Raw genomic sequence first — 17,002 nt, 5'->3', positions numbered from 1 at the left:
AAAAGGAGAAGGGATGGGGTTGGAGCTGAGATGGGGATGGGAAAGGAATGCAGATAGAACAGGGAACCCCTCTGCTGGCACAGGGCTTCAAACCAGAGCAGGTTCCATCACACCCAGCACACAGACCTGGGAGCAGGGCAGGCAGGGAGAGCCACCACCTCCCCACGGATGGCACCGTGACGGTGGCACAGTGACACCTCTGGGCTGCAGGGCTGCACTGTTGGCTGCCACAGCCTCAGCAGCAGCTCTGCACGAAGCCCCTCTTCCAGCTCCCACAGCTACAGGAGGAGGAAACAAGGCCAAGTGTGGCCATACCCACATCCCATGGCACTGCCCAAACCTGCAGCCATAGGGGCTGCTGCCAACAGCTCCTGCATAGAGAGGAAGGGCAGTGCTTCAGCCACCAAACACAGCCACTGTGGGGCACGTTGGGTTGCAGTGGTGGAGACAGAGCATGGGACAGCTGTGGAGACACAAACAGGACTGGATCCTGTACAGCACGCCAAGCAAAGGCTGCATCCAAACACCACTCCTTAGAGCAGGAAGGCTTTATTGCCACATCCACATGATCACAGCTGGGGGGGAGGGAGGACGACGCAGTGGGACACGAGGGGCCCAGGAAGGAACCAGTGCAAGTTTATAAAAGCTTTTATTTGCTCTTGGTATGACCAAGAATGGGACAGTGATCTTTTATACAATTTGATACAGTTAAGTGGTACAAAAGAATGTGTTTTAAATAAAAAGCCAGAGTGGAATAGCAAAAATATTAAAAGATTAAGTAAAAAATTGTAGGCATGGGAGTTAATCCTAGACCTGAAGTCGATGCTGTTTGGTTTTTTCCACCATCCAAATGCGATCGGACGAAGCGCGGCTTCCACCCCGGCCCCGCCTGCTTGAGGTGCCCATACAATGGATCAGCTTTGGGGTTTAGTTCATCAGGACCAATTTCATTCAGTGACATTTTTGCCGTGCCAAAAGGAGCAGCCCCAGGCTGGCTTAGCTCTTACCCCTGCCTCCAGGCTGTAGTTAATGCTAGAGCAGCGTATCTAAAAACCAACGCCGTTATTTGTTACGTTTTAGCATCTGAACTGACTCTGGTTGCTCGCTCCTCCTCAGCTGGGCCTTCCACTCCACTAAAAACCAAGCCAAGCCAAGCTACGTGGTCAACATTCAGGTTTTTGGTTGTGGGTTGTTTTTTTTTTTTGCATGAAGGGAAGCAGAACCTGTAGCGATGTTTGGGTTTAAAGACTTGGCCAAGGTCATGGCGGTGCCGAGGTTGGGTGTAAGGGGTGGGAGCCACCAGCACAGCGCCTACAGAGGGTCCCGATGGGTTGACACAGAAGGAGCCAAGCCCCAGGAGCAAATAAAAAGCTCACGTTTCAAAGAAAGGTTATATATTAAAGAAAAACAACAACAACAACAAAAAGATGTCTATTTTCTCCATTTTCCCTTTTTGATTTTTTAACTTTCGAAAGTGCAGTTTAGGCGGAAGGCGGAGCCAAATGGGACAGGGAGCTGCGTGGCCACATCCCTACACGGGAGGTGGCTCAGAGCTAGGATTTCCACGTTCAAACACTGTCATTTCATTAAAATTCAATCAGCGTTACCCGCTACGTTATTTACTGGAGAAAGTCCAAAACCCAAGCGGACAAATGTGAGCTTGGAGAAAAACGCGAGGCTCGGGAAGTGGAAGGTTTTGGGGGGAGGTAATAAATTAAACTGCCGACTTTTGTCTTCGTTTTGTTGCTATCATTCCTTTCTAACCTAAGTTTGACTCAGCCTCGTGCTCGGCTACCCAACAGCTCGTTGTTGGAGCGGCTAACGGTGAGAGAGAACTGAAAAAGTTCACGTTAAATGCTGTCAGTTTGGGAATCGCATGTTATATTCATACACATAAAGTAGACAACCACATCACCCTCCATAGAAAACTAGTGCATGCAAATAACTCTTCCATATCATAAAACCCAACGGCTATGCAGGAGGAGAGAGGATATACTAGTGAACTGACATTGGCTAGAGGGAAATTAGTAGGTATCGTCAACATCTTACCTTGAAAGCTAAATCAGTGCTTTGTATTAAATTTTTGGCAAACATACCACGTTGCCATCCTTTTTAATTAACACATCACACCATGGAGGAAAGCAAATAAAAGCAGCATGCAGGCAAAAAGGAAAGAGCTGCGAGTGAGAAAAGAAAACGGCAGCAGGAACAGTTCCGAATGGCGAGATCACCAAAAGGAGACGCAGCAGATTAAATGGAGTAGTAGTAGTAGTAGTAGTTTGTTTTGTTTTTTTTTTTTGCACCACCCTTTGTCCTCGATGCATGACACCAACAGTTACAGAAAGCAATCACAAAAGAGTTGGATACTTGGAAATGGTCAGGGATGGATGGTATGTCTCCTGCACATGCTTCCACCAGAAGAGAAATTAAAGTGAAAATAAAAGTTCCTTTCCACGTAAGGCACAGGACAAAAGAAACCCCATTCACATACTCAAGGCGAACATGAGTGTTTTCCTGGCTCTTTTGCTGATGCATCTAGTGAACACGGTGACTCGAGCACATTATCCATGACAGAAAATTCCACTGTTGTACAAAATAAATTGTTAATTCTAACTTTTATTCTTATACAATTTGCAGAAGAGAGTTGAATACGATTGCTCTATGTTTTAATGTCGGGAGGAGAGGGGCTATAATACAACCAAAACGTAGTGGTAAGTGGAGCAGGTACATTAAAAAATGAAGTCACGGAGATGATTTTCCTACATACGTTGAGGAAATTATAGTATGCAAGCTGTCCTACACGGGAGAACAAAGGGAGACAGGAGCTCGTTAAGATGAGGAACAAAACATTGGTTTAAGGTTAAAAACGGACAGAGTGGTTTGTTTTGCAGCGAGAAAAAAGAGGCGGTGGATGGCGATTGGTGATATAGGAGAACGTTCAGCAACACTTGCTCTTCCAGCCTGTCACCCCACCTCCACTGCTGATATCTACATTTTCACTGTTGGGCTCTTTTACAGGCGTCTGCAATGAAACAAGCGAGAAGGTTAGAGAGCTCCTGAGATGTTTGGAAGTCCAGGTGTTCAGAGCAGAAGAGGTAGGGGCTTACATCAGATCGATGTTGCCACATAACAATCCGAATAAGTGATGGGCAAAATGCTCTGAAGGACACAAGGAATGCTCCCTCCCTTTGCCAGCACAGCTGTGCCAAACAAGTCTATGGGTTTTTGCTGTCATCGTTCCAAATCAACACTTGAAAAGCTGGGAAAAGCCTTCAAACTCGGACCACTCCAAAGTGGATAGGAATGATATGCAGACTCTGCCTTTAGAACTGACACTCACAGTAAGTAAATCACAGCACACGGCAAACGCAGGTTGAGTTATGCAAACTGATGACCTTAAAAGTGACAGAGTAACGTATGGATAAAGAAGGATATGGATAAAGAAGGGCTGCTCAAAAGCATCTGCCTTCCACTCATCAGGACGCTGAGGCCATGCACAAAACAGGCTCATCTGCATCATGGCATGTAAACTTGGTTAGGTCAAAGCACAACTCTGGCCTGGTGGTTTTGATCAGATTATAGTGTCTATTTTCAGAAGATTAAAACTATATATTCACGAGAATACAGCTGTTTAGTCCCTTTCTTCCTCTTCTTGTTCTCTACCTCACAGCCTTGCTACAGAGTTGCTTCCAATCCTACCTCATTATTCAGAGAAATGTACTGAGGTCAAAGTAAAAATGCAAAGGCCAGGAGGGTCAGCAGTGCTGGAGATGGAGTTGAAGCTGATGGTAAGCAGGAAGGTGCTAATCAAGGCTTTGACTATGGGAGAACATAAGCTGACTGGAAATCAACCCCACAACCACCTGCAGATCCACATCCAGCTCAATCCAGCAACAAAACAGTGGGATTCTCAGGAAAGGCAGCCCTCTTGATGGCACGTGGTGCAATTCAGGAGCAAGAACCAACCATCAGGGAGACCTGGTGAGCCATCTCCTTCTCTCAGCTGCAATTTAACCTTCTGAGCAAGACTTCCCATGAAATGCAAAGGGTAGAAAGGGCCAATCACTAAACCAAGGTAGGAAGGAAATGGTTTTAAGTTGAAGGAGGAAAGATTTAGGTTGGATGTCAGGAGGAAGTTCTTTACTATGAGAGTGGTGAGGTGCTGGAACAGCTGCCCAGAGAGGCTGTGGATGCCCCGTCCATCCCTGGAGGTGTTCAAGGCCAGGTTGGATGGGGCACTGGGCAGCCTGGGCTGGTATGAAATGTGGAGGTTGGTGGCCCTGCATGTGGCAGGGGGCTTCAGCTTCATGATCCTTAAGGTCCCTTCCAACCCAAACCATTCTATGAATCTATGAAGGGACAGATCCACTTCTACCAATCGCATCAAAACCCTTCCTGACAGATACTTAGGAGCTTTTAGACAATGTTGTGTATTGATAAAAATGATTCAACCAAAAAAAAAAAAAAGGCATAACTGAAGAAAGGTAATGATATGGCAGGGAAAAATATGGTAAAAGGCAGAGGATCCCCTTATGTGAGGATTTGATCTCTATAGTGAAATGCTTTGTAACACAGCAGAAATCGAATGCTTAAAGCAGTTTTAAAGCAGTAAGTTTTGAAGTACAGCTACCAGAATTATTGGGGTTCCAATGGATTCTCTGTCACTGCAAACTGTTCCATTCCTTTGGCTGCAGTTCACAGTCTGCTCAGAACAGAAATCTGAGGACACCCTGACACAGGAACACAGGAAAGCAAGCCCAGGTTTCATCCCTACAGTTCCAGTGACTTTGGGTCTCCTCAGGATAAAAAAAACCTTCAGTCATCCGAGACAGGAAGCAGTGAACTCTCATGTTCACAAAGCAGGAGCAAATGAAGGTGGTAGGGAAGGGCCAATTCTCCTCCGAATTCATTCTAATGTTTTTAACTTTAAGCACTACGTGTGAATCAAATGAGTTTAAGGGCTGAATTTAGATTCCTTGGCTCTTTGATGTATACTACCTCTTCTAGATAGCACCTGCAGAGCAATGAAACATCAAACAGGTTTTAGAAGCTCTGAAGCTTTGAGAGTCCTCCTCTGGGGCTTGTTTGCCTTAGCATACCAAAGGAAAAAGCCACAACAATTCAGGTGAACATCCAAAGCAACAGGAGTTGACACTTTAGGATTTAAATTTTCCCCCAAACAGATCCCACCATCACCTACCTTTCGAAGAATGTCTTCTGCTAATGTGAGGAATGCCTTCTCAATGTTTATATTTGCTTTTGCACTAGTTTCGAAAAACCTAATACCGTGCTCCCTAGCAATCTAAACCAAAAAACAGAAGAAGAAGGAAGGTTATTATCCCTGTCGGGTTATTCAGTTGCTGCTGCTCACATGATAAGCATGTAACATTCTCTCAGCATAGAAAAAACAGTACTAGTCAAACTGTCACAAAAACAATTTGGAATGTAACGATCAGAATCAGAAATTGAAGTGTCTTGAGCCACAGATACATGTGTGAGCATATGAGGACAGGTATTACACAAACCAGTCACAGGACAAGCAACCTCACAAAGGATAATCAAAGAATTCAAGCTATCCAAAAAGAAGAAACTGCAGCTGAGCTCATTTCATTCATGATAGTTGAACATAATGCAGCTTCTAAGAACATGCTGCTTAGGCTTGCACACTACCAGCAAATCCAGGTATCTCATACCCCACTGTGGAATCCAAACCACCCAACAACAGTGGAACCCCTGGCACTGATCTGCTTACTTAGAAAAGCAAGTTTGTGTCCAGCACCTACCTGTTCACCTTTTGCTTTAGGAACAACTCTTTTATCTTCCATGTCACACTTGTTTCCTAACAGCATCCTCTCCACATCTTCATTGGCATGCTAAAATGAGATAAGAGCCACGTTGACACATCTTCCCCAACCAGCAGCAAGTATCTATTGTACTTTTGTACTTCCAGACTGTCTGAAGCGCAGGCTAACACTTAAAGGACCTGCAATTTCCTGAATTCTAACAAAGATTGCTAGAGATCACTCCACCTTCAGACTAAAGAGGAAGCAGAATGAAACAATGGCAATAGCATCAAGATGGAACACACCATCCCAATATCAGTTATTTTTCCCTTTCCTTTTTGTTTGTACATTCTCAAGTGCGTTGTCTTCCTTTCCAAAAAGAACTACGCACTGTTTCCCAACCCAGATTCTTCCAGTTACCTTCACCAGCATGTCAAACCTTGGCTGGGTTGCATTCAGAGATGTGGGAAAATAAATGACTTCCTGCCTGGCACTCGGAGATGTTAGCATTAATGCATTTATAGAAACAATGCCACAAAGGCCTAAACATTGGAGGACAAAAAAAATCCCCACACTACAATTGCCAACAATTGAGCTCCATACACTGCAATGGCTCCAGCTGACACTGTTACTTTTTTTTTTGGTGTTTGAAGGACCCCCCTGCATAGCTTTATTGTAGATAGGTAAGTCTCCCTAAGAACAAAAAACATCATAAAGGGAGAAGCAGAGTGATCACCATGCTCAAGAACCAGCAAAAAGAGGGACCCCATACACAGGGAATCAGCCCTTTAAGGCAAAACAGAGCACAGCAGGGCTTCTCCAGGAATGCTGCAGGAGCAAAAAATACCTTGGCTGTTCTATTATTGAAAGATTGCCAATAGTCATCATAATAAAGAAAGAACATGCCAAGGACATCCATCAGACTAGCAGAGAAGTTCCAGCAGCCACGGCACAAAGCATCACTTAAGTGGATAACTGAAGTGCTTCCAGGCCTGACATGAGAAGCTTCTTGGGAAGCCTAATCTCCATTTACTTTCACTCCAGCAGTCTTAATGCTACTTTGCAGCAGAATTACTAACAGAACTACAGAAGCAAGAGATTTGTGTATCCAATACTCCTGCTTATAGTAACAACCCATTTCACCTTCCTGAAGAGAACCACCTCCAACTTTCTCCCTCAGGTCATAAGGAGAAGTAACCATCAAACAGTAACCATCAAAGATTAAGATGTTGTGTAGGATAAGACACAAAAAATGTTCATTTCTCATGTGCACAGAACTGCTGCCACAGCAGACAAAAACGGCCAGGCTCAATGGATAAAACTGTGCAGCACCAGAACAACTCAACTAACTTTAATACCCCACAGTAAAAGTGCATGGTGTGGTGTAACTCTGCAGAAGGTGAGCTTCAAATAACCAGGTATTTAGCAAGGAGGAAGGAGGAAGGTGCAACACTGTTACACATCTGTAGCTTTCCTGGTTATTTCTAAATCAGGGTTTACTGATCCTATGGAAGAGCCCCTTCAGACAGGGCAGCAATTCACACCAGCTTCCTTATCTATAATCTTCATTATTGACAGAATATCCTTGGCAATATTAACTCCTTGTAAAACAGAAGTGATTAAGTGTTTCATTTGCAACTATCCTTCAAAATAATCCTGTAGGTGAGGAGATAACATCCACCACATGTTTTAGCAAGAAACCTGAATGCTGGAGCAGGAAACTCAGAAGGAAGAATTCACCCATCATTTCTGTACATGCTCTCCACTTGGGGGCTTCTTCCATAATCGAAAAAACTTCCTAAGGTGTCAAACATCCCTTACAAAACTGCAGCAATTGTGCAGCCCTCATCATGCACCTGAAATCAGCTGCAAAGCTCTGTGCAACAGATCTGCAAACATGAGGTCAGCAAAAAAAAACTCACTATCTCAGACACAATGGCATGAATTACAGTCATTGGTCCACTTCCTGGTTACTACTGAGTGTTTTAAACACAGCAACTGCAGAACATAAAGGCCTTGATTTCAAGTTTACCTTTGGTTCTTCGCTGAGTTTCTTTCCTGTCCTAGCCTGCTCTTTTCCCCATCTTTTACTTCTGTATCCACCTCAATCTCTGCCCTGCCATAACTATAGGCCCAATGTAATATCTTTGCTCTGGAAGATCCTTTCATCATGACATCAGTTTAGAGGGAGCAAAGGTGAGCATATTTAACTATCTTTGATAGTTAATAAAACACAGCCTAATAAAACAGCTTAGTAACAGAGGTGTTATATTCTATAGCTACTCCACAGCTTACTGCTTCATGCTGTTCCTCTGCACACTGCTTTGTGGTGGTAGCTCCTCCTGAAAATAGCAATTCCCAGTTACCAAAAATGTATTCCTTACCTCCAAGCATGCTCCACTGCAGAGAGTCTGTGCATGAATATGACATTTCAGGACACCACCAGCCTCAGTGCAACCCTTCATGGTACTGAAGGGAGAGCTGAGCTCATACAGGAGATAAGGGTTCAGGGTAAGAACAGCACCAAAGCCCTGTGCTAAGTTACACCAGAAGCTGGGCTCTGTAGGACATCACAAGCTAGGAGACTGCTCACTCGAGGATCTTACAAATGTTACTCACCTCATCTATGTTTCTGAGCCACTTGCTGATGTTTTCAAAGCTCTTGGCATTGGTGATGTCATATACTAGCATGATTCCCATGGCACCTCTGTAATAGGAGGTGGTGATGGTGTGAAACCGCTCCTGCCCTGCTGTGTCCCTGCAAAAAGAACAGATAAGAGTGAACATCAGAGACAAGCCATAAAGAAACCAACAGTGTTTACCTGTAAAGCCAAGAGTGCATGGCACAGTATGTGCTTTACTGCACCACTACTGATGGGGAGTGGATTTTTTTTGTTTTTAAAGAACACATTTCAGGTTCAACTGAACAAAAGACACTGGACAGCTTGACTGGACTTGCATAGCTTCATTTTCTGCCTTCTTAGTTATCTGTTGAGCAAAATGGCAGGTCATCTGGTGTCTCACCACAATCAACACACCTGATATCTAGTCACAGTAGAAAACTGTTGATTTTAAACTTTATACTTTTCATTGACAACTTCAAACTTCCTCCCAAAAGAAGAAACTTTCCTTTCCAAGTTTATCATATCAGGACTGCATCCCAAAGACTTCTGAGCCTCAGTGGAATGAAGGTATTGGGAGACAGGTTGGAACTGGGAGAAGAGATGACTTCACCCAACAGCACCAAAAAAAGTCCCTTTCCACCTCCAGCCAGGAAGATAAGCATGCAACATCTCCCAGAACTCAGACCTTGTTTTCTGATCAGTTTCATAAAGCTTTAACCTGATCAAACAGATTTCTGTTCCTGAAATTGTACATCTAGGAGATGTACTACAATTGTAACATCAAGCTGTCAATTTCTGCGAGGAAGAAAACTAATCATGAAAGATTAATGAAGGCATCTATTTTCCCATCTTATTTTGGTATCTTTGAATGAGATGTGTGAAAGCTGGTTAATCAAACTTGCATACCATTAAGTTCAGAGTTTGGATTTAACTGAACATCTTTCAGAGGACACAAACCTTACAGATTACACTGTTACAGAGTTTTCAGTGACACTATTTGCACAAGCCAGAATCAAAGGTTTTTCCCAATCTGACCTAAGTTGAAATGATGCCCAACCACTCCAGGCAGTCACTGTGCTCCCTAGCTGACCCACAGACACACATTTCCTTGCTGGGAAAGCAGAAACCTCAGCAACCCAGTCCATTCCCTAGCCCTAAAATCACCACGGGGTGCCCGCATGGGGTTAAAAGATGGCTGAGGTTTTGCTGAAGACCTCTGTCAACAGCTGGCTTGAATCACAGAATCACAGAATTGCCAGGGTTGGAAGGGACCTCAAGGATCATGAATCTCCAACCCCCCTGCCACACACAGGGCCACCAACCATCTGAATGGCAGCACGTGAATGGCAGCTGCTGAATGGCAGCAACTCCCTCCCCCTCTCTTCTCTTTTCTCCATTTGGAAGGTTCTCCCCAAGGCATACTTAGGTTTCCCCTCCTGCAGTTTAAAGCTCAATTCTCATCTTACTTTTGCAGGAGTTCATTGCCCTTCTGGCCTCAATTACAGATCAAACATAGCTCTTGCACCTCCCCTGAATTCCCTCAAGCCACCCCAAGCTCTGTGGACTTTATTCCCTGGCTGAAGGTCTCACCCATACAGCCTCACTTGCTGCTCTCTGGACTATCTCGCACTTATCCACGTCTCACTGAGGTGCAAGACCAAACACCATGCTCAGCATCATACAAGAAAAGTTTCTCAAAGACTCTGGCATATCCAGTCACACATCCCACTCCTTTCCCTCGTGATTAAGTAATCTGTTCTGATATCTGAGTAAGCTGGTATACATACCAAACCATACAACTCTGCATTTGTCTCTAATGAACTTCACAGGGCTTTTTCCAATGTCAATTCTCCAATCAGTCAGCAGCAATCTGAATTATAATCACAGAATCACCAAGATTGGAAAAGACCACTAAGATCGTCCAGTCCAACTGTCCACCTATCATCAATATTTCCATACACACTTTACAACTTCATCTTTTCCTGCTTAGCTTTAATACAATAACCATGCTCTTCCTTCCTTCCTTTCCTATCACAAAACTTGGCACAGACTCTTGCAAAATCAGAATCATGGAATGGCCCGGGTTGAAAAGGACCACAATGACCATCTGGTTCCAACCCCCTGCTATGTGCAGGGTCACCAACCAGCAGACCAGGCTGCCCAGAGCCACATCCAGCCTGGCCTTGAATGCCTGCAGGGATGGGGCATCCACAACCTCCTTGGGCAACCTGTTCAGTGCCTCACCACCTTCTGGGTGAAAAAACTTCCTCCTAATATCCAACCTAAACCTCCCTTGTCTCAGTTTAAGACCATTCCCTCTTGTCCTATCAAAATATCTCCAGAGAGCTCCTACTCACACATAATTTCTCTCCTTGTAAGCTTTGTACAGATTTGACAGCACCTTCACCTAGTTCATTTCCCCCTAACTTGCTTCTACTAGGCAGGACAGTCTCATTAAAGCCTTACCAAAACCACTGAGATATATGGCACTCACAACTTCTCCCTTCGTGATGAGGCCAACAACCACCATGGTAAGAATTCAGGTTGATTTTTTACACAGTTTGGCTTTGGCAACATGTAGCTGTTACTCACTGCTTGTCAAGTCCTACACACCTACCATCAACTTGCCTCACTTACTCCTCCAGTATTTTCTCAGGCAACTGAAGCTAAGATAATGAACAAAAAGCAAGACGGGGAGGGAAAATGCAAAGAACCTGTTTTGTATTGGTTTTAATTTTTCAGCATTATTTGCCCTTTCTCCTCCTTAATGGGTCTCTCCATTCATTATTCAAAGATAACTCTTAATGGATGTGAGATTAGAGAACTGACTGGAGCAAACAGAGGAAGTGAGTTATGGTTTCCTAACTGCCCAAGACTGATGAATCCGCCCTGAGTAAATGGCAGAGCACAATGGCAGACCGCATGTCTTGCCCTCTGCCCTGGGTTCCCATTCTTTTGTTCAGACCTCTAGGGTGGAAGAACACGCTCTGAAACTATGGGTGTGCATTAAATCCTTGATGTAGGTGAAATATTTGTGGAAGCCAGCTAGCACTCCAAGCTAAAATAAACGTAGACGAGTCTACAAAGATAGCCAAAGAAAATGAGGCCCTGCTGTGTGAGAGAAGACAGAACTCAGTTTGTTTAGCTGCAAAATGAAGACAAAGAAGGTTGTCCTGTGGGAATGGGGGAAGGAGAAACAGAAGGAAGATGAAAAAATCTATGTAAATTATTCTCATGCTGACATTAAAGTATGCATAAACTATATTATATTAGAATCCAACCAACAGAGAAAGGAATTTCTGGGACAGTTTTCCAGCTGACCGAGCGGAGACTAAAGAAACCTTAAAATGTACCATGATTTGTTTACGAAAGGTTGACATGGATGCAACAAGAGGAGATTGTATCTGATGATCTGTGAAGATCCGTATTGTCGGCTCAGCTTGAAATAATGGTCTCCAACCCACTGAGCCAAAACATTTCCAGAAAATAACCCAAAGTATTTAATGACCGTCCCATTGCTTCTTCTTGTAATATTCTTTAAACTACACAGCAGAATTGTGCTTTGAAGAAATCGGACTGCTGGTATTGGGTACACTTCAGAACCTTTAGCAACTGGGTCAAAGATGTTCCTTCACATAGGAAAAATCATAGAATGGCCTGGGTTGAAAAGGACCACAATGCTCATCCAGTTCCAACCCCCTGCTATGAACAGGGTCGCCAACCAGCAGACCAGGCTGCCCAGAGCCACATCCAGCCTGGCCTTGAATGCCTGCAGGGATGGGGCATCCACAGCCTCCTTGGGCAACCTGTTCCAGTGCCTCACCACCCTCTGGCTGAAAAACTTCCTCCTCATATCCAACCTAAACCTCCCCTGTCTCAGTTTAAAACCATTCCCCCTTGTCCTATCACTATCCACCCTTGTAAACAGCCGTTCCCCCTCCTGTTTAAACGCTCCCTTCAAGTACTGGAAGGCCACAGTGAGGTGTCCCTGGATCCTTCTCTTCTCCAAGCTAAACAAGCCCAGTTCCCTCAACTTTTCCTCATAGGAGAGGTGCTCCAGCCCTCTGATCATCTTAGTGGCCCTCCTCTGCACCTGCTCCAAGAGCTCCACGTCTGGCAGGCACTCTGGAAATTTCAGTTTTTCTGCCAGAAAAAAAATATCATAGAGATCTATAATTAGAAAAGCATCAAATTGTTTTATAGGAAGTCAGGAAACGCCAAAACACACTGTTCCACCATGAGCTATGTACATGGTGGATTGTCTCCAAAGCTGTCAGCAGCAAAAATGAACCTTTCAACATCCCCAGGATAACTGCAAATACTAATGAGACCAACTGCACTCTCGTTAGTGGAGCTGTCTGCAGCTCTGGCTGGACACCACTGTCCTTGTTATATGGAAATTCCTGTGTTTCAGAAGGAATTCCCACATGTAACCACTTCAGTTTGCTACGGTGGTACACTACAGAATAACAGACTCATGTGAGTTGAACTGGATGACCTTTAAAAGTCCCTTCCAATTCCCCTGCAATGAACAGGGACATCTACAGCTACAACTTCCTTCACTTGAGGATGGTTATTTTTGCAATGAGCTCACTGCTGAACCAAAAATTCTGCAGAAACCTCTCCAGCCACATAGATGTGCTCATTGGTGAAGAAACACTGATTAATTTGACTTCACGAGCCTCTAAACAATTAAGAATTGCATATTAAAGAAGTATAGCTATTTCTAAAATTCAAAATCACTCAAAAAGATGGTAGGAAAGCACACAGGCATACAAGTTCTATGTAGGGAAGATCAGAGTGCCAGCTAAGCAGTGAAAAAGAAGAAAAAATTAGATGTCTTCAATTCTCTGAGTACGCTGTTTTCTTCTACCCAGCATCAGTGTGTTTGGTTTGCTTTTAGTTCACTTTCCCAACACCAGTATCCTGCAAATCCACATTTCAGATTAGCTCTTACAACTCCTTGCTTTTTTTTTTTTACCACACTTCAGAGTCTGTGAATAGAGACCAAAAGCAGTTTTGCTTTCTGCAAGCAATTTTCACAGAGCATTCTTAAATAACTGCAAGGAGGGCTCCTAGCAAAACTCTTCTGTCATAGTTATACAGGGTGCATCACGATCCTCTTATTTTTCAAGTTCTATTCCAAAATACCTGGTGGATCTGGGTGTTTTTTCCTTCATGTTTTCCTTTCTCTGCTTTATTTCCATTACGCTGAACAGGATCTCCTCCAAGTCTCTCACTGCTGCTGGTGGGTTTCCAGGAACTCTGATTTCCACTGTCCTTGACCTTAATGAGTTCTCCCCTCCTCTTTGGCATCTGCTACTGCTATGTACTTCTGAATGACAGTAGCATTTCCTTTCGGCCTTCATTTCCTTCATTTCACAGGATGAAAAAGCCAGAACTGATGTGTGTGTGCTTTTCTAACATGTAGGTGCATACTTGGTCAGGCCAGAGGTTCCACAGCCCCCAATTCTTTGTAGTTCCAGGACTTTTGCAGCTAGGTATCACATCTGCATATTTAACAGTGGAAAACAAGCTGTTCTTTTGTGAATTCCCATTTACAGCCACCAAAACATCTTGTGATGGGGAGTTCCACAGCTTAACCTCATTTCCTCATGCCTTGCACATGCCACCTTCCAGCCTTATGCTACAACAGATGCCCTTGTAATGCCTTTGTATTACAAAAGGCCAGGAGTTAAATCCACCTCTGCCCACCTTCTTCACCATATCCACTATTTTAAAAGCATGCTTTGTTTTTTTTTTCCTCACAACCCTAAGAATCCTATGTATCCCAGTTCATTTTAGTACAGCTATTACACCCCTCTGCAATCCTACTTGCCCTTTCTAACACATACTGATCTAAACTGCATATCGTTGAGCAGTGACAATTCTTTGTCCACTGGAAATCATTTCACTCACTGTATCAGAAAAATCACATTCAATCTTTCCACTGTTACACTACCCTAATAAGGCTACTGAATTACAGTATGCTTAAGCATTGTGGTTTCCATTTCAAAGCAATTCTTCCCAAGTCCTGGAGAGCGTGCTATTAGTTGTAACAGCTGAATTTTTAGCCCTGCTTCTCTATTCCTCAAAAGCATTTCATCTCTTCTGCAATAATAACAACATTCCCCAGAGCAATTTTCTCTCTTTTTTCTGGCACCTTTGTTTTCCCTCTCTTCTCTCCTGACAGTAACTGAAAATAAGAACATTTTTCAAGGCATTCCTCAGTGTCATGCTTCCCAGACGCCACCCAACGTAAGTATTTCTACTCTCATTCTGTAATAGGACCACTACTAGTGGCTTTCCATATGACTTTCCACCATATCCAGCATTTCTAAGCAGATGGGCAGTGCAACAGCCCAGCCAAGAACATCATTGATCCCTCCATCACGTGCCTCTATCCAGAAGTTGCCATACCTTGACTCCTGTTGTTGTTCATTCACAAAGCCAGCCCTGAGCTCTGCCCCATCCTCCTGGCTTGCAGCCCAAGCACTCCTCAGGGATTGCACAGCCTAAGCAAGGGCCACCCAGCAGCTCCCTGCACGCCAACACAGCCCCACTTGCTACCAGGCCCACCACTGTTTCCTCTAGTCCCAAGCTTCCCACTTCAATGCTTGGCACATTTGTTCCAAATGTAACATGAACACACTAATCCTAGCTTGATCCTTACTGAACAGCAACCCCACTTTTTAATAGCAATGAGGTATCGAGTTGCTTATCACCTCTGGCAAGGTTTAACTTAGCTCAACCTTGATATTCTTGCTATATATATATTTCAGAGGTCAAGGCATGACTGAGGTACTGCCACGTCTGCTCATTTTCCATGCCTGAGGAAGGTAGCTACCCTGCTTTGCAGGAAAAGAACACAGCTGTATTAGAAAGTGCCATTTTTATCTTGTTTGCCCACTGAGACTGCAGCTCTGCCCCCAAGCAGTGCAAAGCCAGTGCTAGCTACCTGAACTCCAAATCACTGACACTCTGGAGACACTGTAGGGTAATGGGACCCAGTCATACAGCTTTGCAGGTAGGCAGAGAGAGGTTTAATACATGGGTGATGGAGAATTACATGCAGCAGTGTGAAACAGGTCAAAATGGTAACTTAAAACTAAGGAACTTATTTCTGTTGTTTCCTATAAGTGGAAAGCGTAGTTCTCCTCCCTTATGTAAATAAACAAATGCTATAAACCAAACCCTCAATCACTCCCAATGATGCAGACACCTCATTCCATCCTCTAATGATGAAAACAGTAATAAAAAAATGAGAGGACAGATACTGCCTTTACTTCTCAAGACACTTAAGGGTAAAATGGGTGTTCAACAGGCAGGAAAACAGCACTATGGAGGCTGAAACTGGGCATGGTGGCACGATGGAGAGCCATGGCTGGACATCTGGGGGGACACAGCCTCACAAAAGGTCAATAGTTCTCAGAGAGGAGGGCAGAAATCACAGATGAAGTAGCAGTCATTATTTCTATAAATCCTGAGGATGAGTATGCTGCATCATATGTTGCTGGATACACGATGCAGAAGCATGTCTGCAACTAAATATTAACTGAAAACATAAAGGTACCTGGTGTCTTTTCTCCTGCCCTTAACTGAAAAGCAGATGGGATGGGAAAAGTACTGTTTTCTATCTGCCAATCCTTCCTTCTCTTCTGATGAGTTTATTCAAGCATGGAGCTTTGTCCCAGTGGAAGTTCTTCCTATGGCTCAGAAGACAAATTTATTCTGATTCAGCTGTGTTAGCTCCTGTGTAAAACACAACCCATATTCTGGACACAAGGAAAAGGTATCAGTACAGCCTTGAGCTTCTATGGGAAATGTTCCACTCAAAGCATCCCTCGCTTACTAAATTACTGCAGCAGTGAAGTGCAATGTGGAAATGTGTTACACAACTACTAGAAGTGCAGGCTGAGTTTAAACACAGGAAGTGGGAGTTAAATATAGATGCACTGCACAAAGCATCTTCACCCAAAGTTACTGCTGTTCTAAACCAAACCACTGCTGAGCTAAACTACTTGTACAGGCAAAGCTGGAAAATACAGCATCTTAGAGGCAACGTGGTTTGTTTTGTTGTGGCATCAGGAGTGCATGCCATAGGAACTTTATTTTCTGCTTTCCAAGTTTCATTTCAAATGTGAAACTTTAAACTAGCAAGAACAGGAAGCAGGTCTTTGTAGATTCAGACAACCTCATCTAAAGGTTACAATTTTACCAACCTCAGCTCATTGAAACGCCTCTTTTTTTCCTTTCTCTAAGCCTCTAAACCCCACAGCACTTACAGCTTCATTATGGCTTGCTTCTCTGTCTACACACACATTCCAAATCCCCAACACTGCATATTTGCTGTTTTCATATTTCACGATGACATTTTCCAGCGTTCAGTTTAAGACTGCCCTCAAAGCCAATCCAATCTTTTGCTCTGTCCACACAAAGCCATGTAACTCACAGCACCTAGACTGCTGTGGTAAAAAAGTAATGCACACAAAGACTGTTTGAAGACGTGATTTGATCTCGATGAAAACCTGAATGCAGTCTAATGAACTGATAACATAGCAAGAGATGCTAAGCATGTCAATCGATGAAGCTATT

At 43.8% G+C, this 17,002-nt stretch overlaps 1 protein-coding gene across 1 annotated transcript in view; it reads right to left on the bottom strand.

The window, feature by feature from the left end:
* Positions 1-632: 632 nt before the first annotated feature.
* Positions 633-17,002, bottom strand: part of RAB10 (RAB10, member RAS oncogene family) — a 38,894-nt gene continuing 22,524 nt past the window's right edge. Inside the window, exons 3-6 of the mRNA XM_031596015.2 lie at positions 8,403-8,541; positions 5,784-5,873; positions 5,201-5,302; positions 633-3,022 (exon numbers count right to left, since the gene is read on the bottom strand). Coding sequence (XP_031451875.1) covers positions 2,939-3,022; positions 5,201-5,302; positions 5,784-5,873; positions 8,403-8,541 — 415 coding nt within the window. The 3' untranslated portion in view covers positions 633-2,938. The remainder of the gene's footprint in view (positions 3,023-5,200; positions 5,303-5,783; positions 5,874-8,402; positions 8,542-17,002) is intronic.

The sequence above is a fragment of the Phasianus colchicus genome, chromosome 2, assembly GCF_987193195.1.
Source record: "Phasianus colchicus chromosome 2, bPhaCol1.hap1.1, whole genome shotgun sequence".
NCBI classification, from domain to species: domain Eukaryota; kingdom Metazoa; phylum Chordata; class Aves; order Galliformes; family Phasianidae; genus Phasianus; species Phasianus colchicus.
The sequence above is the reverse complement of the archived record's forward strand: the minus strand, read 5'-3'. Positions and strand labels throughout refer to the sequence as shown.